The sequence below is a fragment of the Cornus florida genome, unplaced genomic scaffold (assembly GCF_030987335.1).
Source record: "Cornus florida cultivar Cherokee Brave unplaced genomic scaffold, ASM3098733v1 CherokeeBrave_3.0.0_Hap2_Chr10, whole genome shotgun sequence".
NCBI classification, from domain to species: Eukaryota; Viridiplantae; Streptophyta; class Magnoliopsida; order Cornales; family Cornaceae; genus Cornus; species Cornus florida.
The window spans coordinates 107,987,796-108,012,385 of NW_026775580.1; the positions used below are offsets into that span (position 1 = coordinate 107,987,796).

The 24,590-nt window shown below is 34.8% G+C and overlaps 2 protein-coding genes across 5 annotated transcripts; one reads left to right on the top strand and one right to left on the bottom strand.

Moving 5' to 3' along the window:
* Positions 1–462: 462 nt before the first annotated feature.
* Positions 463–17,832, top strand: LOC132276891 (DExH-box ATP-dependent RNA helicase DExH10). Of its 4 annotated transcripts, none has more exons than XR_009470956.1 (18): positions 463–540; positions 902–1,931; positions 2,181–2,495; positions 2,629–2,733; positions 2,831–2,899; positions 3,233–3,400; positions 3,482–3,553; positions 3,689–3,805; positions 4,386–4,610; positions 4,753–4,911; positions 6,176–6,265; positions 6,408–6,500; positions 8,762–8,915; positions 9,990–10,138; positions 10,221–10,316; positions 11,634–11,726; positions 12,101–12,281; positions 17,553–17,832. XR_009470956.1 is itself a non-coding variant. In XM_059778528.1 (17 exons), exons 2-17 carry the CDS (start codon positions 960–962, stop codon positions 12,209–12,211), a joined length of 2,988 nt encoding a protein of 995 aa, XP_059634511.1. In that variant the 5' UTR covers positions 463–540; positions 902–959; the 3' UTR covers positions 12,212–15,461. The 4 variants fall into 4 exon arrangements, 2 of the variants coding, with proteins under 2 accessions (XP_059634511.1, XP_059634512.1); XR_009470955.1 differs by lacking the exon at positions 17,553–17,832 and adding an exon at positions 12,395–15,461; XM_059778528.1 differs by lacking the exon at positions 17,553–17,832 and having other exon boundaries at positions 12,101–15,461.
* Positions 17,833–18,655: 823 nt separating this feature from the next.
* On the bottom strand, positions 18,656–21,606 carry LOC132276893 (FCS-Like Zinc finger 13-like). Its single transcript, XM_059778530.1, has 2 exons — positions 20,640–21,606; positions 18,656–19,142 (listed from the first exon to the last, which is right to left on the bottom strand). The coding sequence occupies exons 1-2, from the start codon at positions 21,236–21,238 to the stop codon at positions 18,983–18,985; spliced, it is 759 nt and encodes a 252-aa protein (XP_059634513.1). The 5' UTR covers positions 21,239–21,606; the 3' UTR covers positions 18,656–18,982.
* Positions 21,607–24,590: the final 2,984 nt, after the last annotated feature.

Consider the following 24,590-nt stretch of genomic DNA (forward strand, 5'->3'; position numbering starts at 1 on the left):
TTTACCAAGCATCGAAAATCAAAAAATATTTTTTTTTCCTTCAAAACAAAAAGAGCCATAAAAGATTCAGTTATTCTTTGAATGTCAAGAGCATAAAAGTGGTGATATTTCATATCAGTATGAAATGATAGGTTGAGATTAACGTATACATGTAACAGGATACTAAACCCTGAACACCCTTCACAGTCCCCACACGAAAAAACAAATACAGTAATAAAATAATATTTTTTTGGGAAAAACCGACGACCTGGATTGTCAAATAAATAAATATTTTGGATTTGTTTTCTTTTTTTCTTTTACGGTTCTAACAGCCTTGCTCATTTTGGGCCCATGATTAATAGTATGTAACAGACTAATAAATTGGTGCAGGCCCAAATTTCTCATCGTATTGGCAACCCCGTCCTGAAGCCCATTCTTGAAAATGGTCCAATTGGGATATTTGAAACTTGATGGAGTGAATGATAAAATGATTTTCAGGATTCAGACAATTAGGGTTTTTCGGGGTTTCATCAACACTGCACCGTTTCTTCGCCACCAACGGTAAGCCAGAAAACTGTACACATATTTAACCACGATTTATCATTCTCACACACACATATACGTATACACATATATATTTATGCTTTATGTTATTTGGTCACAAAACCTAATTGGTAAGAGTTCAAGAAGTTGAATTGTTAGCCATTGCTGATACACACTCTAACATAGAATTAGGTTTTATCGTAAGTGTTTAATTATCTGTTCTTCAGCATGAAAATGAGCGACTTGTGCTATTTTTTGCACATTGTATTTGAAGTTGTGTTGGAATTGTAGGTTGAATATTTGAAACTGTTACTGTTCTTACACTAAGGATGATTATTAGGTTTTACGAAGTTGAATGCCTTATAGTTTCCTATTTTAGGGTTAAACTACATTGAAGTGAAGTTGGGAATCAAGGTCTAAGGCTAAAACCTTAGTAAATGGAGCTGTCTCCGACGCTTGGGAAACGAAAACTACCTGAAGAAAATTCGGAGGTTTCAGAGGCCTCCAAGCAAGAGATTCCCTCGAAGCGGCGCAATTTGGCACGGACATGTGTGCACGAGGTTGCTGTTCCGAGTGGGTATACTTCCAGTAAAGATGAGTCCATTCATGGGACACTTTCGAATCCTGTTTATAATGGTGAGATGGCAAAAACCTATCTGTTTAATCTCGATCCATTTCAGCAAGTTTCGGTGGCATGTTTGGAACGAAATGAGTCGGTTTTGGTTTCTGCTCATACATCGGCGGGCAAGACCGCTGTTGCTGAGTATGCAATTGCGATGGCTTTTAGAGATAAGCAAAGAGTTATATATACTTCGCCGTTGAAAGCTTTGAGCAATCAGAAGTACAGAGAGCTAAGCCAGGAGTTCTCTGATGTTGGATTGATGACTGGTGATGTTACCCTCTCACCAAACGCAAGTTGTCTGGTCATGACAACGGAGATTCTTAGGGGAATGCTTTACAGAGGTTCTGAGGTATTAAAAGAAGTTTCTTGGGTTATATTTGACGAAATACATTATATGAAGGATCGAGAAAGAGGGGTTGTTTGGGAGGAGAGTATTATATTCTTGCCACCAGCTATAAAGATGATTTTCCTTTCGGCCACAATGTCGAATGCTACTGAGTTTGCAGAATGGATATGTAATTTGCATAAACAACCATGTCACGTGGTGTACACAGATTTTCGACCAACTCCCTTACAGCATTATGTGTTTCCTATGGGTGGATTGGGATTGTATCTTGTTGTGGATGAGAACGAACAGTTTAGGGAGGATAATTTCGTAAAACTGCAGGATACTTTCTCGAAGCAGAAGCAGGGTGATGGAAACAAGAGTGCGAACGCCAAACCGAGTGGCAGAATCGCAAAAGGTGGGACTGCTTCTGGAGGTTCTGACATATACAAAATTGTCAAGGTGTGCAATCTATTATTATTGAATGCTGTGCTTGGTTTAGTTAGTATTCATTATTTTCCTCTAGTTATTATGCTATCAAATTTGACTTCTAGGGCATAATATTTTTAAGTTTTATTCTATGCATTTATTAGTATTTGTTCACTGGTCCATTTTTATCTTTGTGTGTTTTACAACTAGCACACCGAGGCTGTTATTTTATAGCATAAATTATTTCTTAGTGCTTAAATTAAAAGTTATCCCAAATTTCAGATGATTATGGAACGAAAATTTCAACCAGTTATAATATTCAGCTTCAGTAGAAGAGAGTGCGAACAACATGCAATGTCCATGTCCAAACTTGATTTTAATACAAAGGAGGAAAAAGATGTTGTGGAGCAGGTTTTCCAGAATGCAATTCTCTGCTTAAATGAGGAAGACAGAAACTTGCCTGCTATTGAACTGATGTTGCCACTGCTTCAGCGAGGCATTGCTGTTCATCATTCTGGACTTCTTCCTATTATCAAGGAATTGGTAGAACTTCTCTTCCAAGAAGGTCTTGTAAAGGCCCTTTTTGCAACAGAGACGGTAAGATTATTTTCTAACAGTATGTTTCTTCATGTATTGGTTTTTGAAACTTCAGCTCATTAGCAGCATATTTTATTTTATTGAATATTATATTGCATTTGTGACAATGTGCCTTTATTTCAATGCATGGCAGTTTGCTATGGGGTTAAACATGCCTGCAAAAACAGTTGTTTTTACTAGTGTCAAGAAGTGGGACGGTGACAGTCATCGTTACATTGGATCTGGTGAGTATATACAGGTGGGTGAAAATCATATAATATCACTAAAATGGTTCATGCCCTGGTTTTTTTTTTTTTTTTTTTTGATTGTTAATTTTGTTGTTTGGATTTTTATAGATGAGTGGAAGAGCTGGGCGTCGCGGGAAAGATGAGCGTGGTATTTGTATTATAATGATTGATGAGCAGGTACTTTTATGGCTAGTAATCTGTCTGTATTTCATCGTTGTGTATCAATCCCACTGTTCAATCTTAACTTTTAACTACATTGCACTTATACAAGAAGCATTTGAGGCTCCTTCTTCTTCTTCTTCTTAAAGAAAAAATATACATGATTTGCAACATATCTTTTGTCACTCTTCCAAGATGTTTTTAAAACATAGACAGGTATTGGGACGACAATACCGAATGCAGAGGTAAGGTTCGCATATAACCCTCCCCAGACCCTGCAATGGCGGGACCCTCGTGCACTTGGTTTGCCCTTTGCCCTATTAATTAATTAATGTTTTGCTTCATTTTCAGATGGAGATGAATACCCTCAAGGACATGGTATTGGGTAAACCAGCTCCACTGGTCAGTACTTTCAGACTGAGCTACTACTCCATTTTGAATTTAATGAGCCGCGCTGAAGGCCAATTCACTGCTGAGCATGTTATCAAGAATTCCTTTCACCAATTTCAGTATGAAAAGGTTTCCTCTGGATACTATCTTAGATCTATATTAGTACACTGTATATAACAATTAGCAATACTTGATTTCTCCCTTCTTCAGGCTTTACCTGATATAGGGAAAAAGGTCTCAAAGCTAGAGGAGGAGGTTGCCATGCTTGATGCCTCAGGGGAGGTAATCTTTGTCCCCACCTTTTTTTTTTTTTTTTTTTTTTCTCTCACAAGTGTATTCATTCAATTTGCATTCTATCCTTTATTATCTTGTGTTTTTATTTTTCTTTTGTGAGATGTCTTTTGTTTTTGTTTGTAGGCCGAAGTTGCTGAATATCATAAGCTAAAGCTTGATATTGTCCAGCTTGAGAAGAAGATGATGGCAGAAATGACAAGGCCTGAAAGAGTGCTTTATTTTCTTCTACCCGGAAGGCTGGTATGTGCTGAGAATTTTCAGTCTAATTAGCAACTTAGAATCATATCACAAACTAAATAAATAATCCTGCTTAGATTTTATTTGGTACTAGTACTACATTCGATTTCAACATCTACCTTGTTATCCAGTCTCTATCTATGTCCTCTTTTTTTAATGGCATAAGAATTTCACTTGCATATCTGTCCGACGAGCACCTCACTACTTTCCAGAGTAAAACTGATGTTTTGTTGTATTCATCAATTTTTTTGCTTCTCGCTCCTTCAAATCCATATGTTGATTGATCATCAATTTTGTAAAATATTTTTTGATACTTTGATTTGGTCTCTACATGCGCCTGCCATATGCAAGATTACCTTTGTCTCTAGGAATTTTTTCCCCTTAAATCCTAGTTTATTTCCGTTTCTTTCCCGTTCTGCCTTAGTTATTTTTAGAAATTCACCTTCATTTTCTTTTCTTCCTCTTTTTCCATTTCTTTTATACATATTTTGTGTGTGTGTGTGGAAATTGGTAATGATAGAACTGGAATTGTTGGTTCTGCTGCTTCTAGTTTGATTCCTTGAAACTACTCCTCATATTGCAGGTTAAGGTACGGGAAGGCGGAACAGATTGGGGTTGGGGAGTGGTAGTCAATGTGGTAAAAAAGCCCCCGGCAGCATTAGGTAGTTTGCCCCCTGCACTGTCATCTTCACGTGGTAGCAGCTATATAGTTGACACTTTGCTTCATTGCTCTCTTGGTTCAAGTGAAAATGGTTCTCGACCAAAACCATGTCCACCTCGTCCTGGAGAAAAGGGTGAAATGCACGTGGTGAGTTGACACTCCTGCAAGGAGACAATTTATGTAACGGTCAGTTCGTTTTGCTTATTGGCAAGTTAGTTCACTTAGGAGCTTTGCTTGAATGTTTGAATGATGACATGTGAGAATGATATATGTTGATTCCATTTCTTAGGTTCCTGTTCAGCTGCCTTTAATTGCTGCTCTTAGCAAACTCAGAATATCTGTTCCCTCTGATCTCCGGCCGGTGGAAGCAAGGCAAAGTATCCTTATTGCAGTACAGGAGCTTGGGAAACGGTTCCCTCAAGGCCTTCCAAAGCTTAATCCTGTCAAGGTATGTGTGGATTTAGATATCTTTCTGCATTATTTAACAATTTAATTTCATATGCTCGCAGTTAATTAAATATACTTGGAAAACATTGCTGATCGCTGGATCATTGGTATGGGAACGAGGGATTTGCTGTTTAATTTTGCACAGTATCTCCATATTTGGTTTGTACCTTAATGGTGATAGTTATCTTTGGACATGTAAAGTTTTATTCGCACATTGTCCAAGTGTTTGATCTAGGGTGCGTCTGGATAGCCCATGCAAGCTGAGTGGCTTCCGGGTGTCTGGTAGTTGAAGATGAAAGTCCGTGGTCCAACTTAGGGTCATGAAGAAATTGAAGTGAGTGCAAGGTTGATTGCATGATGTCGGACTAAGTTTTTCTCGCAATTCATTATCTCAATCTTTTTCCATACTTCATTATGATATTTGGCATTGTGTGCTGCCCCATTCATGAGGTGACAGAGCCTTGTTTCTGATTATGACCACATTCGTTCTTGCTGTTTTGGTCATTCCATTGTTCTTTCGGAACCTTCTAAATATGCCTGCTTTCAGGGGCGGAGCTAGGATTGCAAAGTGAGGGGGGCTAAAGATATAAAAATTTAAAGATGAACACAATAATTTTTATGACAGATATGTTATATATATTCAAAAATAGCAAAAAAATAAAAAATAAAAAATAAAAAAATAAGTGATGGGCTTGTAGCTTTGGTTACCTAAAAGAGCTATTTGAATGGAATGAATATTCTCTTATAAGATAAGTGAGATTTCGTCAGCCTGGTACTTCTTTCTTTTGTTCGGAGAGTTGCTCATTGCTGGGCCGGGCCATTTGCTAATTTTGTTTTATTATGGCACGGGCACGGGCACGGGCACGGGCATGGGCACGGGCACGGGCATGGGCATGGGCATGGGCTGGGCTATGACTGATTGGGTTGGGCTATGGCTGATAGGAAGTAGTAGTACTATTTTTTTTTTTTTTGGACCTGGGCTATAGCCCAGGTTAGCCCACACTAAGTTATGCCCCTGCCTGCTATAGAGCACATTTCTCAATACTTCATCACATTTCTTTATGATAGTATAGATATTTTTGTTGCCTTCGAAAATTCTCCTTTTATATGTCCCATATAATATTTTTCACTGAAATATTTATTTTTTTGTATTATGCTTTCAGAATATTCTACCCTGGGATATAATTTGTAGCGAAATTTATTTTTGGGAAATAAGAAATTAAACTGGTGTTAATATTTTTCTAAGCATTTATACTTTTTGGCAGGACATGGGCATTGGAGAGCCGGAATACGTTGAGTTGGTCAATCAAATTGGGGAACTTGAGCAGAAACTGGTAGCGCACCCGCTGCACAAGGTTTGGCAAAATATCAGTTGCTCATTATTTCAAATATATTTCTGAATGCAGGTAGGATTCAAATATATAATCCTAGAAAATCTTCCAAATGTGCAGTTTTCTGAGCTGTTCCCCTTTTACAATTGTTTTTGACTTTGTACAGTCTCAAGATGACCATCAGATTAGATGTTTCCAGAGGAAAGCGGAGGTGAATCATGAAATTCAACAGCTAAAATCAAAACTGCGTGATTCCCAGGTATATATATTTGGCTACTGATCCCTTCACTAGAAATTCGTTATGCCTAAATGATTGGTTTAAATATATACTCATATGAGATGAATAGTCAACATCATACTGCCTGTATTACCTATTTTTTGATGTCCTATTAATTTTGGAATCTATATCCATGAAATCTGTAGTGTAAAATCTGATTGATCTGATTATGCAGTCACATGATGTGCATGTATGATTTTCTTTGCATATTCAAATCACTGTTATGAGTTGGACGAATTTAATTATCTGCTTGGATTCACCTCTTGGCACCAGTAGTTTCCAAAGTTGATCCAACTGAAAGTGGGTGGAATTGTTTTGGCTTAGATGACGCACTGCAATGTAGATTCTCAAGAATTCCTGATTATTCTAACTGTTTGATAAGTGTTACTTTTAACTAAGGGCCATTGCTTGGTGCAATAGAAAAAGCTTAGGCTAACTAGCACTAGCATGCAGTTTGAGTTTAAGGGCAGCCACTCTGTATAAAAGTAATACCAAAAGTTATATACGTCTCCACTCTCCTGTATGAGCAGCCTGCATAGGTGGGAGCAACAAAGCTAATGGCCTTCATTTGCTATTAACTGATCCTGTGTGCATCCTTATAAATGCATTTATAACTGCTGCAATTTCTATAATGCTCCCAAGTGCTGGATGTTGTGAAGTAATATTTACTCGGTGTGTCCGAGGTTGAACCACAGGGAAAAAGGTGCTAATGAGCAATAATGTATATGGTGAAAGTGAAGAAAATTTACTAAAAAGGTCTTTGAAATTTGGAGGTCTGATCACAGAGAATTAATTCGAGTAGAAATAATATTTTGTAAACACTAAGGCTTCAGATATCCGGACAAGAAATCCATACTTGCTAACAATTCTGTTTTATAACTCAATTGAGATTCATACGAAGGCTGATCCCAACTGGATGATATTGTTTCATTAAAAGTAAGTCTCAAAATGTGAATTCATAAAATTGATTGATTCTTCACTTTTGACAAAAGTAGTATTTTGATGTGCTTCTAAGCATTCACTGTCCTTGGATTTAATGATAAATCATTGAATTGTACAGGACAAAAACTTTTCTAAATAATAGAATCAATCCAAAACTATGAAAGCTTACATCAAAAACCATAGATAATCGTTTAGCAAACACCAAGAAATTGTCGTGGCTTCACTCCTTGGCCTTAGCAAAGACTCTCGCTACCCATAATAGAAACTCTAAAAGTTCTGAAGAAGAAGAAGAGAGAGTTAATAAAAATCTTAGCTGCCGCCTTTCCCTTATATCTATATGTTTTTAGGGTTTCTCCTAGAAGAAGTAAAAAGGAAATTGTAAAAGAGGAAATCTGCAAAAATCCCACTAGACGTGCTACTCCCAAAATCTTTGTGAAATACAAAGTTGAAAAAATTTTGGTCTTCTTTCCACAGCCACAGATTTTGCGGCAATCTGATATCAGAGTCAAAGGATAGAGCCAAAATACCATGACAGTCTCAAATATTTCCTTCCAAGTTTCTTTCTTAATTTGAGGATGCAAGTTTTCTTTCTTCAATTTACAGTCCCAAATGTTTTTTTTTTTTTTTTTTTACCTTTTAAACTCTTCTAGAATTCTCCTGGACTGAACTTTGCCCTTGGATTCTCTTGGATGCTTGATCTCCACACGATTTACTGGTTAGTTTTAAACTTCCTACAAAAGAAAGTATGTGCAATGAGTCTTGGTACAAAAATTGTATATTTTTTTTGATAAAAAAAAAAAAAAAAATTGTATATGATGGATGATAAAACTAATATTTCCACGCATTAATGCACCATTTTAATCATGAAATTCTGCACTATTGGAGAAAAGGGATTTCACATATTTAAGTGTAAAATGTGAAAATAAATGCAACATAATGCCCTATTAAAACTATGACAATAATGCAACTTTAAGCAATTATCAATAACTTTTTTCTTTTTTTTTTAGTTCTTATCCTTTTGCATCTCCATTTTTTTGCTGTTTCTTCTTTTATCTGCAGGAATATTAAAAAAAAAAATAGCGTTTTGTTGCGCTGTTGGATTGTTAATATTATCTGTTGTTTCTCTAGTTACTGAAGTATTAATCGTGAATTGTTGATAACTTCAAGTTCCTCCCAAATGTGGTACAGTAGGAAATGCAATGTGCTATTTTCAGCTTGTTTTGTGTTTTTATTATTGTTTTTGAATTTTTACAGCTTCAGAAATTTCCTGAAGCATTTGCACCTTTTTGTTGATTTTGCAGCTTCAAAAATTTCGTGATGAACTTAGGAACCGTTCACGTGTTCTGAAAAAGCTTGGCCACATTGATTCTGATGGTGTTGTCCAGTTAAAGGGACGAGCAGCCTGCTTGATAGACACAGGAGATGAACTCCTTGTTACTGAGTTGATGTTCAACGGTGAATTTTTTTATTAAACTGTTCCTCAAACTTTTTGGGTCTGCATAATCATCTTAGGTCAACTAAGGCTTAATTTTACTCAGGCAGCTCATACAGGGGCTGGGAATCATCCGTATAACTAAATGTCATAAGATAATACAATCAATGCTTGGTGAGGGCCAACGTTGACACATAAATAGTTTGCTGTGCAAATGTCCATACCCATGTTGATAAAATTTGAACAAATATAAAAGTTAATACATCACATGCTATTCTGCTGATATTTTTATATAAAGTGTATAAAGAGTGCGTTGGTAAATACTTGCTCCATCATTAGAGCTATAAACTGTAAATACTATATTTAAACAAGTTAAACCTGTATAGAATAATCATTCTTGCTAGAGTGGACTTCAATAAGCATGTGTGCTTTCCTTAGCTGGAAGCTTATAAAGCCTGTCTTTTTCACACACATCCTGACCTGTTGAAATCTCTAGTAGCCTCAAAACTCCGGTTGGACAGGAGGCTGACCTTTGGCACCTCCATCTAGTGTTGGTTATGAGATGCAGACATGAGACATGGGTATGACATGATATGTAGTGTTACAACAAATCTCAAAAACTAGAGCACAAACACGGCCAGGATCCGTCAATAAAATTTTAATATAATATACTTATATATTCAAAAAATTGATTTCTGCTTGTTTTATCCACATTATCATGAATGTAATCACCTAATTTGGGGCATGGAGCTGAATGGGTGTTGTTTTTGTTTTCTAGAATTTTATAGTATTTAACTATCAACCCATTATTTATTTTAAAATTGCATTGGCACCCCTTTTTAATAAAAATAATTGCAAAACTACAACGTCGTGTCCTGAAATGCCTCAAATGCGTTCTTAATGTGCTTCCGTCATGTCCGTGTCTTGGCCAATTAGAGAAAACAAAATTTTAAACTCCAGGGCACTCATACTCATGTCTCATGCATGCTCGTGTTGAACACGTTTCCGACAACGCCACGACTCCCTCTGGTGGAGTGTCCATACTTCCTAGGTGTTGGGTTACGATTGGTTCAATTTCTGAATGATTTTGTGATTAGGCACGTTCAACGACCTTGATCATCATCAAATTGCGGCTCTTGCAAGTTGCTTCATTCCAGGAGACAAATCAAATGAGCAAATACATTTGAGAGCAGAACTTGCTAGACCATTACAACAGCTCCAAGATAGTGCAAGAAGAATAGCAGAGGTTTGTTACATTTTAGCTCCGTATGTTCGTTATTGCAGAACACCCATGAGGAAAAGTTATAAAGATTCCCATATTATTGCAGATACAACATGAATGCAAGTTGGAAGTAAATGTGGATGAGTATGTGGAGGCAGCAGTTAGACCATCCCTGATGGATGTCATATACTGTTGGTCAAAGGTTAGTTTGGTACTTTTACTGCTAACTTAATAATGATTTGTTCGAAGTTTTTGTTCCAAGTCATTCTCTTTTGGAGGACGACACTCGGTGATATTTATTTTTTCAATTTTTCCTTTAAAATTTATCTTTTAACACATTGGTTAATATAACTTTCTGTTAGTCAAAAGTATCAAAATGGTTGATCCTTTAGGGTAACATCCTTCATATGAATTCAAAGTAAAATGTTCAATTATATATCGAATTGTCAAAATGGTCATCATAAAGCATATCTGACTCTTCCATTTATTGCTGCTATTCTCTTAATAGTAATGGCAATACTGCTTGCTGCCTCTCTCTCTCTACACACACATATAAATATACATGTATATATATAGAGAGAGAGAGAGACAGAGACACAGGCTGCCAGCAGTAAAATTGGAATGATTGTAAAAAATTTCTCTCGTTTGGTATGAGAAAGAGAAGAAAAGGAAAGGAAGAGATATTTATAGTTTTCTTTTATTTGGGTAAGTGAGAATGTAGGGATTTTAGAAAATTTTCCTTTGTCTCTCATTCCATAACGCTGCACTAAGAAAGACCATCAACGGGGCTTGAACCCTGAACCTTGAACCAGGAACCCTCTTGGATGCCACTTGGGCTACAAGGTGTGGTGAACTTCTTTGTTTTTTTTTTAATTATTTAATTTTGTTTTATTTTTCATAAATCAGGGTGTCAGAAATGATTGGAATATGACAAGGACCAATACTGCATCAGAATCTCTGTGGAAACCAGCAATAATTAGTGTTTTAATATCTTTTTCATGGTCATTTTATCCATAAACGCCGCCCAAAAATAAATTGAGGACGTGAGTATCTAATGAGTGTATCTTGATGATGTTCTGTTTTTCGATTGGTGTGAATAAAACTTGAAAACTGGATTAATCTTATTACGCTTGAGGGATCTAATAAGGGTAGAGGCCCTAATCCTTTCATACAGTCAGTGGTTTAGTGTGTGTCCACCCCCATTCTGAGTACCACAGGCAGCCAATATTCAGTTATCTTCTGTCTCTCCTGTCTCTCCATTTTTAACTTAATGTTTAAGTCATCTGTAATAATAACCCGATGCTTAGGTAGCTTGATAAGTAGGTTAAGTTGTGAATACTTTTCATATTATGTCCCCAGATAACCTGTAATTAACTGAACAGGTTGGGGTTATCAAATATGAGGTAGGTAGATGGATTCAAATTCTTTATGTTTGCTGCCCACCCCCCACCCCCCCCTCCCCCCCCCACTCCTCTCTCATGTGTTATAAAATTGAGGCATCCTGTTTCATCTGCCCCAGGGAGCATCTTTTGCGGAGGTTGTTCAGATGACTGATATTTTTGAAGGGAGTATTATACGGCTAGCCAGAAGGCTTGATGAGTTTCTGAACCAGGTTGGTTGATCAAATCTCAGGAATTTTTTGTCCCTTGTTCTCTCTTTCATTCTCTTGTTCTTCCGCCAAATATTAAGAGAATGCATTGACAAATTGTTCCATGCATACTACTCGTGGTTGTGAAAAGTTCCTTCTTTGGCCTCCTCTTTGAAGATGAGGGCTGCTATTTTTCAGGACCTGATTATGGCTTGTAGGAGCTGCTTGCCAACCCAAATTTTATCAAGTCACTAAAAAAAATATTCTATAAACATTGACGAGATACCTCTATTTGTTCATCAGAACTCTGGTGGACCTTCTACCTGAATATGAAATGCTTGAAAAACAAATATATATCATTAAGGTCATTCCCTGGATGTATTTTTTGGCTTTTGCAGCTGCGTGCAGCTGCTAGTGCTGTTGGAGAAGCTGGTTTGGAGAACAAATTTGCCGCCGGCAGCGAAAGTCTCCGCCGAGGTATTATGTTTGCCAATTCCCTGTACCTATGAAGTGTATTCTGGAGGATCGTGATGTATGTAATTCTGCCATCGGAGTAGTCATTTGTCATTGCAAATTCAGGTCAGCATCTTAGATATGTTTAATGTGATGAGCTAATATAGTTTTTCTTCTTCTTTTTTTTTTTTTTTTTTTTTTTTTTTACGTTTTCTGATAGTATAATTTTTTTAAAGCAGTGTAGCTGTTGGAATTTATCTTTTTTGATTGTTGATCCGTTCTTGTATGAGTGCAAAAAACATTGTGGGAAAAAGAAAAAAAAGGAGAGAAATGAAAGAATCATGGACTTTCCACAAAGTAATATAACTTTTTTATTCTTTTTTTTTTGTCATTGACCATTAATGCGATACAAGTCCTCAATGTGGTTTTTTCCAGTTATATTTATATATTAACCATAAAGTTGAGATATATTGATGTAATTGGCTTGAGGAAACATGGTGGTCCCAGTTCCCTCATAGACACTCTGCAACTTCCTAGTTGATCCGGACCATGTAGACTTGAACTTTCCACCTTTCCTTTTGAATACTAGACCACATGCCTTGATGGTCATGTCATTTTGTGGTTAAGATAAGGGATGAACATTATTTACTTAAATCTAGATATTTGGATTGCCCTATTATCCTTTACATTATTTTTCTAAATGTACACATTTGAAACTAGTGTATGAAAATAGCAACGTACCATTTGATCCTTGTTTCTTTGAATCTTGATATCTGCACTGCCCAATATGATAAATACTCATGTAGACATCATGGTAGAATAGAAAATATTTGCCAGAGGTTGATGGGGGTAGGTGCTCATTTTTTTTTTGAAAATAGGGTAGGTGCTCATTGTTAGTGAGTCGTTTTTGTATTGCGATCCTCGTCTTTTTAAAAATGAAAACAAGTAAAATTTGCTTTATTATAGAAGAAGTAAAATTTGGTCAACAAGTCTGCCGGAAAGAAATGTCGTCGTTGAGAACAAGCATCAAATTTTAGGGGAGATCAAAATAATAAATACTAAATTGTTTACCATTGTGTAATTTGTCCATACTTCAGAAGAGATTAGTGTAACTAGGGGAGGCAATTGGGTGGGGTTTGGGCGGGTCAGTATCCCATTGCTAGTCCATTTATGACGAGTCATAAACGGGTTGGGTATTAAGAAGGCGAGTCAACCCACACTCAACCCGATGGCTCGAATATTTTTAGACACAAATTGTCAAAATAAAAAGAGGAATAAAAAGTGTTGTTTTAGAAGAAGCTTTGATTAATTTGTGGTAAGAGTTTTAACTAGCTAGTGGTCATTTATGAGCATGAATTGAATTTTCAGTTTTTTTGTACTGTGTAAAGTACAATTTGAAGGACAGTAGGCGGAGAGAGAGTTAACACAGCGTAAAAAGAAGATAATAAGAGAAACAGAAAGAGAGAATACGGAGGGGAGAGAGAAAAGAGAGAGGGAGTAGAGGGAAAAGGAAGAGAGAGAAGAAAGAAAGAGAGTGTGAAAATAGAGAGGGAAAGTAGAGAGATACACAGAGAGAGAGACGGAGGGGAGTGAAAATACAGAGGGAAAGTAGAGAGAGTGAATATTTTGGATGGTAGCAGCGAAGCTTTTCTTTTCTGTGTTTTTTTTTTGGGAAAAAATCATGTCTGGTGGATTGGGATTGGCTAGCCACTCTCAATCCGCTAAATATATTATGTTTAAATGATTGATCTGCTAGCGACTAGCTCAACTAAATTACTCACTCAATAGTCATTAATTATATGGTATGTTTGAGCTAATTATTGGGTTTGGGTATATTTCGTCCTTCCTAAATTTAGCCTAGCAAGAAATTAAGACACAGTAATTGCTCTTATAGGGATTTGTACCAAGGCGAGGAAAATTATAATCATTGTTGTAAACATTGATATTTTTAAAGAGCGAGCAAGGCCTCAGCACTTTTAAGACAAATATGGCCCCAACACTTTTTAAGGACAATAAGATATTAATGAAAAGCTTTGGCTAGAATGCAATCATATGGTTGATTACTAATAAAGATTGTAGAAAATCATATCTCATGTATAGTGCTGGCAAAATATACCTAAATTCAATAACCGCCATTTAATAATTTATGTATGATTATTGGGTGAGTAATTTGGTTGAGTAATTTATTAATGGGTCAATTATTAAAACATAATATATTTAGCAAGTCGTTAGTGAGACCCACTCCCAACTTGCCTACTCCCACTGAAATACAACCCGCTTAAACCAGTCTAATAATTTATACTTAATGTGTGAATAATTTAGTTGAACAGGTTATTAATAGGTCAATTATTAAAACATAATATATTTAGCAAGTCGTTAGTGAGACCCACTCCCAACCTACCTACTACCACTGAAATACTATTTCACTCTCTCCTCTCCCGTTTCTTTCTTTTCTCTCTCTTCCCGTACTCTCTCTCTCTCTCTCTCCTCCCGTATTCTCTCCTCTCTTTTTCTCTCTCCTCCCATTTCTCTTCTTTTCCCGCTTCTCCCCTCCGTATTCTCTGTCTTCTCTTGTTTTTCTTTCACCTCCATTTTCTCTCTTGTTTCTCTTTACTCTCTGATTTCCTCTCTTCTCTTTTTCACGACCAGATTCGGCCCGTCGTCCTTCACTCTTGATGAACCCTGCTTCTCTCTCTTCTCATTCAGGAAATAAATAACCACCACCTAGACAAAACTCATGCCACAAATCAGTCAATTTTTTTTTTTTTAGAAATATACATATTAATGGCAGTGTAAGAATTTTAACGAGCGACTTTTTGGAATATATATATCATGTATTTTCATTTATATGAACTGTTCTAAAAAGAACTTCTATTTTTTTTTTTCTTGCCAATTTATGTCTAAAAATATTCGGGTCATCGGGTTGGGTGTGGGTTGACTCGCCCATTTAACACCCAACCTGTTTATAAACGGCTATAAATAAGTTGATAATGGGTTATTGATCCATTACCAACCTGCTCATTCATGACCCGCCCAAGTCCACCCAATTACCACCCCTACTCATGTATCTTGTGACGGGCCCAGAAAATTTTGTGAGGAGGGGTGGCCTTTTAATTTGTGGGGACAAATTTATATAGTGGGTTCATTTTTGTAATTTTAATGGAGTTTTATTTGTAAATTTTTAAAAATTTAAAATATAAAATGCAAAAAAATAATATTCAGTGGGTGAATTGTAATTTTAGTAGGGGAATCTTCATAAATTCTTAAAAATTTGAAGTATAAAATGCAAAAAAAAAAAAATAAAAATATGAATCCAATAGGGACGAATTATAATTTTAGTAGGGCATCTTCATATATTCTAAGAAAAAAATTGAAGTATAAAATGAAAATATAAAAATTCAATGGGGGATCAGCCCTCACTAGTCCTATGTTGGGTTTGTGCTTGCATATATCATGTTTTTTTCCTTGGAAAATGATTTTTTGGCCGATTACGTAAAGTGAATTGTCTGACCTACATACTTTGATTGGTCATGAATGTAAAATATAAGGAAGTGAGAGCCTTCACTTTCTTATATTTGAAAAAGATAACTAATCAAAACTCGTGTGTCAACAATCACTTTGAATAGTTCAGCCAAGTATCACTACTCTTTTTCCTTCCTTCATTTGGTAATATGGTCTGATAAATGGAGTAATACCTGTCCATCCTGCGCAAAGAGGATTCATCCTCCGTGCTAACGTGGCCATCCAATATTCAAACACTTGTCCATAATTAAAAAATAATAAAAATATGTAATACCTTTTTTTACTGGTTAAACCCGTTTCTTCTTGTCACTCTCTTTTTATTTTCTCTCTCCTTCTCTCTAAATGCAGAGCCAAATTATTTATCTTCATTGTTCTGATGGGTTGGATTTGAAGGCATTGTTCAACTCAATTTTTTCTCCTTTTCAAATGAAATGATGGATTCATTCAAGAAATAGATTTGTGTTCAAATAATTTTGATTTTGAAATTTGTAGTCGGAACCAGTCAAGCTAACTTGCAATAAAAACCTTCTTTATAATGTCCTTAGTTGGGAAGGAAATACATGATAAAAGCCTCTTCACAGTCGCAAAAACTACTTCATTTCTATTATGTGGCAATAGGATACAAAATATCTCCTTTTCGGAAAAAAAATTAAATAAAAATAGGATACAAAATATTCAATCCATAACATCCCCAAAAACTCCATTATACATGCCTCAGATTGACTAACAAGAATCAATAATTAATTCTAACAATAAAAAGTAACAATCCCCATCATTCCCAAATACTCCACCAGTCAGGCCTCATATTGATTAACCAGATTCAATAACTAATTGTAAAAACAAAAAATAACAATCCCCAGCTTCCCCCAAAACTCCACCAAACAGGCCGCGTATTGAGTAACAAGATTCAATAACTAACTGTAACAACAAAAAGTAACAATTCGAGCATCCCCAAAAGCTCCACCAAACAAGCCTCAGATTGACTAATAAAGAGGAAAATTTTCAAACTGGTTGCCTTCTTCTGCAGTTTGTGAGAGGTTGCCATAATGCGACTCATACAAGTATTGAAAAACTAAAATTATGAGAAAAACAGATAAAATAAATGGCCAGAGAAAGTTAAAAAACAGAGGAAATAGAAACCCCTTTTTTAAAGGGTAAATAGAAAAAGTATTCGAAGTTCTGTTTCACAACAACATTTTTATATAATATTTGAAGAAAAAACCCCTCTTTTAAAAGGGTAAAAAGCCTAAACTAGAATGAGATTTTTTTTTTTTTTAAAGGGTAAATAAGAAACCCCTCTTTTTAATGCTGCTCCATAATGCAAGTATAATATTTAAACATACCTTAAATGTGGGAATATGGAGTCAAATCAACGTGGCCATACTTTGCTGAAGCCAATTTTGATTCCACTAACACTTTTAGATGAAAAACTTTCAGACTCGCATGGTTTCTTTGAGCCTTGTTTCGTGATCCTACCAGAACAATAGAACTTGGCTATCCGGGGGAGGAACCACCGGGAAGGAGGAAAGTGGCCGTAAGCTACATTAAACATTAAGATGGAGAGAGAGAGAGAGATGGGAAGATTAGAAGGAAATGAAAATGGGTTTGTTGCGGCACATATAGCTTAGAGAAAGATTGATGGAAGAGAGTGACAAGGAGAAATGATTCAATCCTAAGTTATATAAAGCGGGAATGAGAACAAATTCAAGAGCGGGAGTGTGAGAGCGGCATAATTAATTTATAAATACTGAGAATTTAAATCAGTACGCGCGCAGAGTGTGAGAGCAACATTCGTTGAGAAGGATCATGTGATTTAGGTTTACCATGCGAAGATGGACATTACTCATGTTTTTATCATTTTTTAATTATGGACAGATGTCTAAATATTGAATGGCCACGTCAACGGAGAAGATGAAATATTCCTATGATGAACTCAGCAAAGTCTACAAACAAGGACGGTAAAAGTACTACATAGAAGGAAGGCGAAAGTATTTTATATCCCTAAGGAGATTAAAATTTCTGTGGTCTGTACTCTGTACTTTTAATCTTATTAGCTTTAAGATCTAATCTCACTAACGTTGTTAGTTGAGGGTTTACTTAGTGCAAGTGTAAGAAATTCACCTTATATATATATATATAGTTAAACAATTGTGAATTGGCTTTTCCTAAATTGCTTAAAAAATGTTTAGTCTTGAAGGTTCCCGATCATTTTTCTATCAAATTTTCTCTCTTCCGCGAATTCTTAGTGCCCCGCATTCTCGTGTCTTACACTAAGTTCACGAAGAATTATGAAGTCTTTCTCAATATATATTTTTTTACCCTAAAATGAAAATTTGTTGAGGACATTGAATCAAAATACTAACAATTAAATTTTAAATTTTATTATTTATGATTTTTGGTTAATTTTTTTTTTTTTTTTATTAAAAAAAATCATCTTGTTCTACATAAGACAGATTATACAATATTCTGTTTACTTTATTTTTTACTCTCTTTGTCCTATATTAGTTGTCAACTTCAAAAATTTTGATTCACAATTTTTGTAAATTAAAATTATCAAAATAGATCTCTAATATAAAATATAGATAGTATATAAACATATTAAAGAAATATGATTGAAAATAACATCAAATAATTCAAAAATAAATAAAAAATCAAAATTTTTTAAATTGACAATTATTATTATTATTACGAAGGTAGTATTTTTTTATCTGAACTCCGTTTGAATGGGTCTACTTTGATACGACATACTCTGAGGACCACACAATAGTGGTCAACTTTGCTACGACTCACTCCATGGACCACACAAATTTCACAATAGTTGCAATAATAATTGTTTTCCACATTGTTAGAACACATTTCCTTTAAATCTCTTCTCTCTCATCACTCATTTTCAGTCATTAAAGACTTGGTCCACCCAAAAAAAAAAAAAAAAAAAAGGAAAAAAAATAAACACCCCTTAATATATCTAACCAGCTTAATTTCTTGAACTGGGAAAGACTCATAAAAGTACTTTTATTACAACATTCAGATATGGAGTACTGATACTTCTTATTAATATAACAACTATAATATCTAGAAAATGTAATAATCTTTATATAATTTTGTTTTTTTTTTTCTCTTTGGGCTCACCAAACAAACTATCGAGATCTCTCATTCAAATCATCTTCTAAAAATGTTCATGCACTCAAAAGATTCAGAGATCACCCGCTCAACCCCCTAGGAATATTATGTCCTGCAAACGAACTTCCTTTATGATTTTCCTTTATTTATATATCTATCTATTATAAACACAGGACAATGAGTGTTTACGCCGCAACCATCCCAGCAAAAAACTGCATTGGACCGGAGCAAGGAGAGACAGAGTACTCTAGTGTTTTCATCACCCCGGAACTGCATTTTTCTTTGTGTTCGTCCATTGAAATCTGCTGGCAGCGGCACTCAGAGCTACAAAATGCTTTCTCTCCCCTGCAAAATAAGCATACATCAATTATATATCAGTGAAATTTGTAAGTCATACGATATGAGAATATGCTAAAATTTCCTTCCAAAAGATTTTTATCTAGTCAAAAGAATCAACACCACATGCAGATGCAAACAAGGTCCATTTGCCATTTCTCTATCACCACCTATAGCTACAAAAGAACAAATTTTAGAAATCGTACAAGGGGCCAAGTCGTGTTCTAATTTCTACCGTTTACAATTTTTCCTCTAGTAAAACAAAAAAACCTAGAGGAAGTGGCTAACTCAAGGTCTTTTTCACAACAAGCGTCTCTAAAATGCATCAGACGTGTTTGGATACTGAGAAAACAGTTAAAATTAATACACTCGACGAGTAATCGTTTCAACACCATTCAAAAAGGGATCTTGACTATGCTCTCGTCGGATATGCTCCGACTGGTTTTCCCCATTTCGCCTGTTTGACTTTGGAGTTCTTTGAACTTAGGATGAATTTGCCGGCAGATAGCTCTGTTCTCAGACCCGGACCATATGGAAGGTCACTGGAGCGGAGATCACCGTTTCCGCGGACCATGATTAGGAACCACTCCAAATTTAAATATCTAATGGCTGCCTAACATTCTCTAGAAGGTCAGTATGACACTTTGCAGCCAATAATGGTATAGTGTAATACTCAAAATCTACAAATTGAAGTTTCTTATAAAGTACATAACCAAGAAAAAAGAAACGGAACCTTTAACTTCCATTTCCTTCAATCTTCTTAGCAACTACTGGGAGCACGAACCGTACGTTTCTTTATAAAAATAAATTAATGCAGAAACCCTACCCTCCTCACTTGGGTGAATCTTACTGATATAATTGAGAGTGTTCATGAAGGAAACAGTTGTCATCCTAATCCTAATCTTCTTGGACAGGTACACATATGAGAGAGAGGGATGGGATACAAAAACTTGGAGATGATAAAAATCATTTAATAATTGGGAGTGGTGGGTGTTTCCTTCAAACACCATTCCCATCCAATCTTGGACATCACCTTTAAGCGTGACGGTAATTAAACCTATTTGATGGTAAAAATTGATTAATTGTTTATGTGGGTACAAAATAAAAACTCTGGCACATGACTATAAATTTCAGGTGTACATTTTTAACAAAACCATGGGTTGACCGTTTCACTACGAAGTTTAGAGAACCACAACCATCTTGCCCATCTCAAACACTGGCAAAGTCTAGAACTCTTCCATATTTAAAAAATAAAAATAAAAATAAATAAAAATCTAACAAGGATTCCCCCAATTTTATCCAAACTTCAAATACAAAAAATAATTAAAAACACAAACTTCCCCAGATTGGATGACATCAATTTAATTTTACATGCATTCGATTCACAGATCCCAGAAAATCCCCAGGAAATCGAATTATAGTCAAAATAAATTAACAAAAAAGAACAAACACAGAGAAATTGAAATAAATAGGAACATATATATATATGCGTGTGTATGTATGTACCTGTACATGAAAATGTCCAGTCCATGAAGCTTCTTCTTGCAGAGATAGCAAGAACTCAGAAAATCCGTTGTCCGAAACCCCGTCAAGGCCGATGCTGCGTCGCCGCGGAGTCCATCGCGGCCGTGACTCGGAGGCGAAGAAGCAGAGAACACTCCAGAACTCATCCAATAACTAGTGCTACTCTCAGACCCATTAGCTAAATCACCATCAAAGTACTCTCGCTTCTTAATCAGATTGTTCCCGATATGCGAAATTACACAAGTATACCCCTCAGACAACTCCATTTCCTCCTCCAATTTGGATCCCCCAAACTTAGCAACCCCGCTAAATTTAGCAGAAACAGAGCTATTGTTGTTGATGTTCACTATCGGGATTGGGGTGGATCTCGGTGAAACCGCCAAAACAGTGTTTCTGTTAGATTTAGCAGGGGAAAATGGATCGGGGCTCTGATCCAATTCGTTCATAGCCGCAACAATTCCGAGCCCTACAACACCGTTTGGCTCGAAATTCTTTGGAGATTTGGTAGCTGATTTTGTTGGGTTATCGAAGAAGGAGAGGTTGATTGTTAATCTCTTCTTATTTCCCTTTAAATCAGACATTTCTAGAGAGAGATTTTTGGTGGGTATTGTCTTAAGCTTCTCTCTCTCTCTCTCAGTTTTTCTCTCACTAAATTAGCAGATGTCTTCAGTTTAGCTAGTGCTCTGCTAAATTAAGAGGGGTTTCGTTAAACAGAGAAGCAAAAGAAAAAGATTGTGTGAGAGAGAGAAAAAGAGGGAGGTCTTTAAATTCAGAGAAGTCCAGTATAAGAAATAGTACAAAGATTCCTTTACGCGCACACAAACACACGCACACACACAGATGACTTTGCACACACAATAACACACACACATACAGAGAGAGAGAGAGAGAGAAGAGAGAGAGGACCTATGAAGGAAGACCGCCTCACCTCTTTCTCTCCTATCGCCTGTGATATCAGAGAGAGTATTTAAATAGTTTAATACTATTCCGTACTATTTTACTGTAATTTACAGTTTTGTCCCCACCAAAACTCTATTACTACTATTGATTTTATTTTATTTTTAATCAATTCATAGTAATAAAAGTAGATTCTTGTGCAATTATTTTATTTTCGAAATAACTTCTCAATAATTCATACTTTTGTTGTATTTATATATATATATGTTCATAAATCCTTGATTATGATTGTCGCCACCTACTACTACTAGTAGAACAATAATATATATTATTAGGGGTTTTATTGTAATATCACATAGTCATGCAATCAGTATTGTAAAATGTTGGCTTTAATCGTTTTTGTGTCCTAATCATTCAATTTGATCGGATGATAATCACATCGAGTTGATACGAACGTCTAACTCAATGTTATAATTTTTTAATCCATGAAAAGGAGAGGAGGGAAAAAAAAAAAAAATTTGGGAATGTGTATCCCTTACGTTAGAGTCATCCTCAAATTTATTGACTCTAAAAACGAATGGTAATTAAGTGATATTTATTCTAATTCTCAATAATAAGATTGAAGGTTGAAGATTTATAAGTAAAAATAAAGAAAAAACAATATATATATATATATATATATATATATGTATATGTAATAGTCTTCACCTTAACTGGTAGTTGGAGGAATAAAAAAATAAATGAAAGGGAGTATCCAGAGGGAATGGATGTAGCATTTTAGGGAGAGTTTTATATTTTTTAAACCAGTATACCCTCAAAATAAGTACTGTTTAACAAGTTTTTTAGTAAATAAATAAAGGTTAAAATTGGTATTATTATTATTATTATTATTATTGAATTAGTTTTTTTGTTTCCTAATATTTTGGACGTAAAAAAAAGACACTTTAATGAAGGATGTCTTCATCCCTCCTCGTTTCCTCTCTTTTTTTCAATTTCCTTCTAACAAGAAAGCATATCCATAATCCATCCTTCACGTTAAAAAACAGAAAAAGAAAAAGGCAATTTTTAAAAGACAAATAAAATCATTTTATCTATTAAAAAGAATATTTATAAATATTTAGTGAGTGTTGGTATGTGTTGTCCTCCTTTAGAAAATCTGAAATAGTGAAGCTGAAACATCATTTCCATGATTGAATCATGCAGATGCTATATATTGGATCGAGTTGAAACATCATTTCCATGATTGAATCATGTTGGAGCTATATATATATATATATATATATATATATATATATATTCAGAAGCAAAAGGCTACATACATAAATATTGAAATCACTCTCTTTTAATATATATTCCAATTAGTTCACATTGTAATAAACAAGTAAAAAGCAAAATACAAGAAAAGTGTTTAGTTGTCTTGGCCCCAGGAAGCCTTAGAGCCAAAATAAATTATTTTATTTTACTTTAAAAATATATAAAAACATGAAAGTTGTTTTCACACCTCTTCAAATCCTTATATCTTATTTATAATGAATATAAAAATATATAAACAAATATTTTTTGACAACAAACATTCTGAGTGACAAAAATATATATATATATATATATATATATATACAAAATTATTCGCTCTCATGGTCATGGAAAGCGAATATAATTTTAAAAAAAATTATGCGGTTCATGTTATAAATTTATTAAAATTTTCTTACGTGTCCAATGTTAATGTTAAGTTAAGTTTTTTTATTGTGAATATTTTTAATTCAATACATAACCAATGTAAATAGTAGTTTCAATGTCAATGTCTTTTGAAAAAGCCATTTTTGTTGTTTTATGAATATAAAAATCGTGCAAAACCTTCCGTTGATGCAGATTTTTATGGTAAATCACCCGATATAAATCCAAAATTTAATTTTATATATCCAAAATTCGATTCAAGTGGCTTAAAATTTATGACCTATTGAAGAATGGAAAAACCTGGTGAATAATTGCTATTAATAATTTGTTGGTCATGTTAGTGCTTATTCAAAGCAAATTGGTATGACTTTTTAATTTTTTAATAAAAATTGGTATACTGACCCACCGCTTAGACATTGAATATATGGTTTATTTAATAAGATATAATATTTGCATTCTCATTTTATATATATATATATATATATATATATATATATAAGGTACAAAGTAAAAGAAAATAAATAGAGAATTCACTTATTATAAAAAAAATAAAAATAAAAATAAAACAAATGATTACTTTTTATTGTTTTTTTTTTTTTTCCTCATATTGAAAGGACTAGAAAAACAATTTAGAGTGAACTCTTCATCTCTTTTCCTCTACTTTTTTTAAAAAAAAAACAAATAGTAATATAAATTTATATATCTCTTTAAATCATTTCCTTGCTTTTCTTTTCGTTTCCATCAATTGAAAATGGACCACATGAGAAAGTTAAGAACATGCACAAAAGAAAAAGAGAAAAAAGAAAAAAAAACACGGAGTATTACAATTTAGAATATTGACAAGTTTGCCCCTCTAAGTTGACAATACCACGTACATAGAAGACAGCCTCCACGTGGCAACTGACTAGACAGGTGTAGGGTGAGATGATGTTGAAACTGAAGTCTTGATTATTTGTGAGTGAAGAAGCGGACAACTTTTTAGGAGTTGGTGATCAATGATTTCATGTGCCGGGGCCCACCACAATTGTCCTTGTGGGCCCACTTCTTTTGTAATCTCTCTTTTGTTGCGTTGTGTACCATTATAACTTTACTTACCTCGGTGATTTCAAAAAGAAAAAAAATTATGTTTTGAGCATTCAAGTTTTAGAAATCTTTATTTCTCCCCTTTAGGGTTTTCATAATTCTATTTTTGGCCCATCTTTAACTATTATTCTATTTTTTTTTTAATGCAAGGTTGTGTACATCTATCTAATCTCAAGGGTTAGTTTAATTAAAAAAGACTTTGGTCCTAGCGTTTTGTGAAGTATCAGATTTTATGATTGATTTTTCTTAGGTAGACTTTAGTTCTGGTGTCTTGTGAAG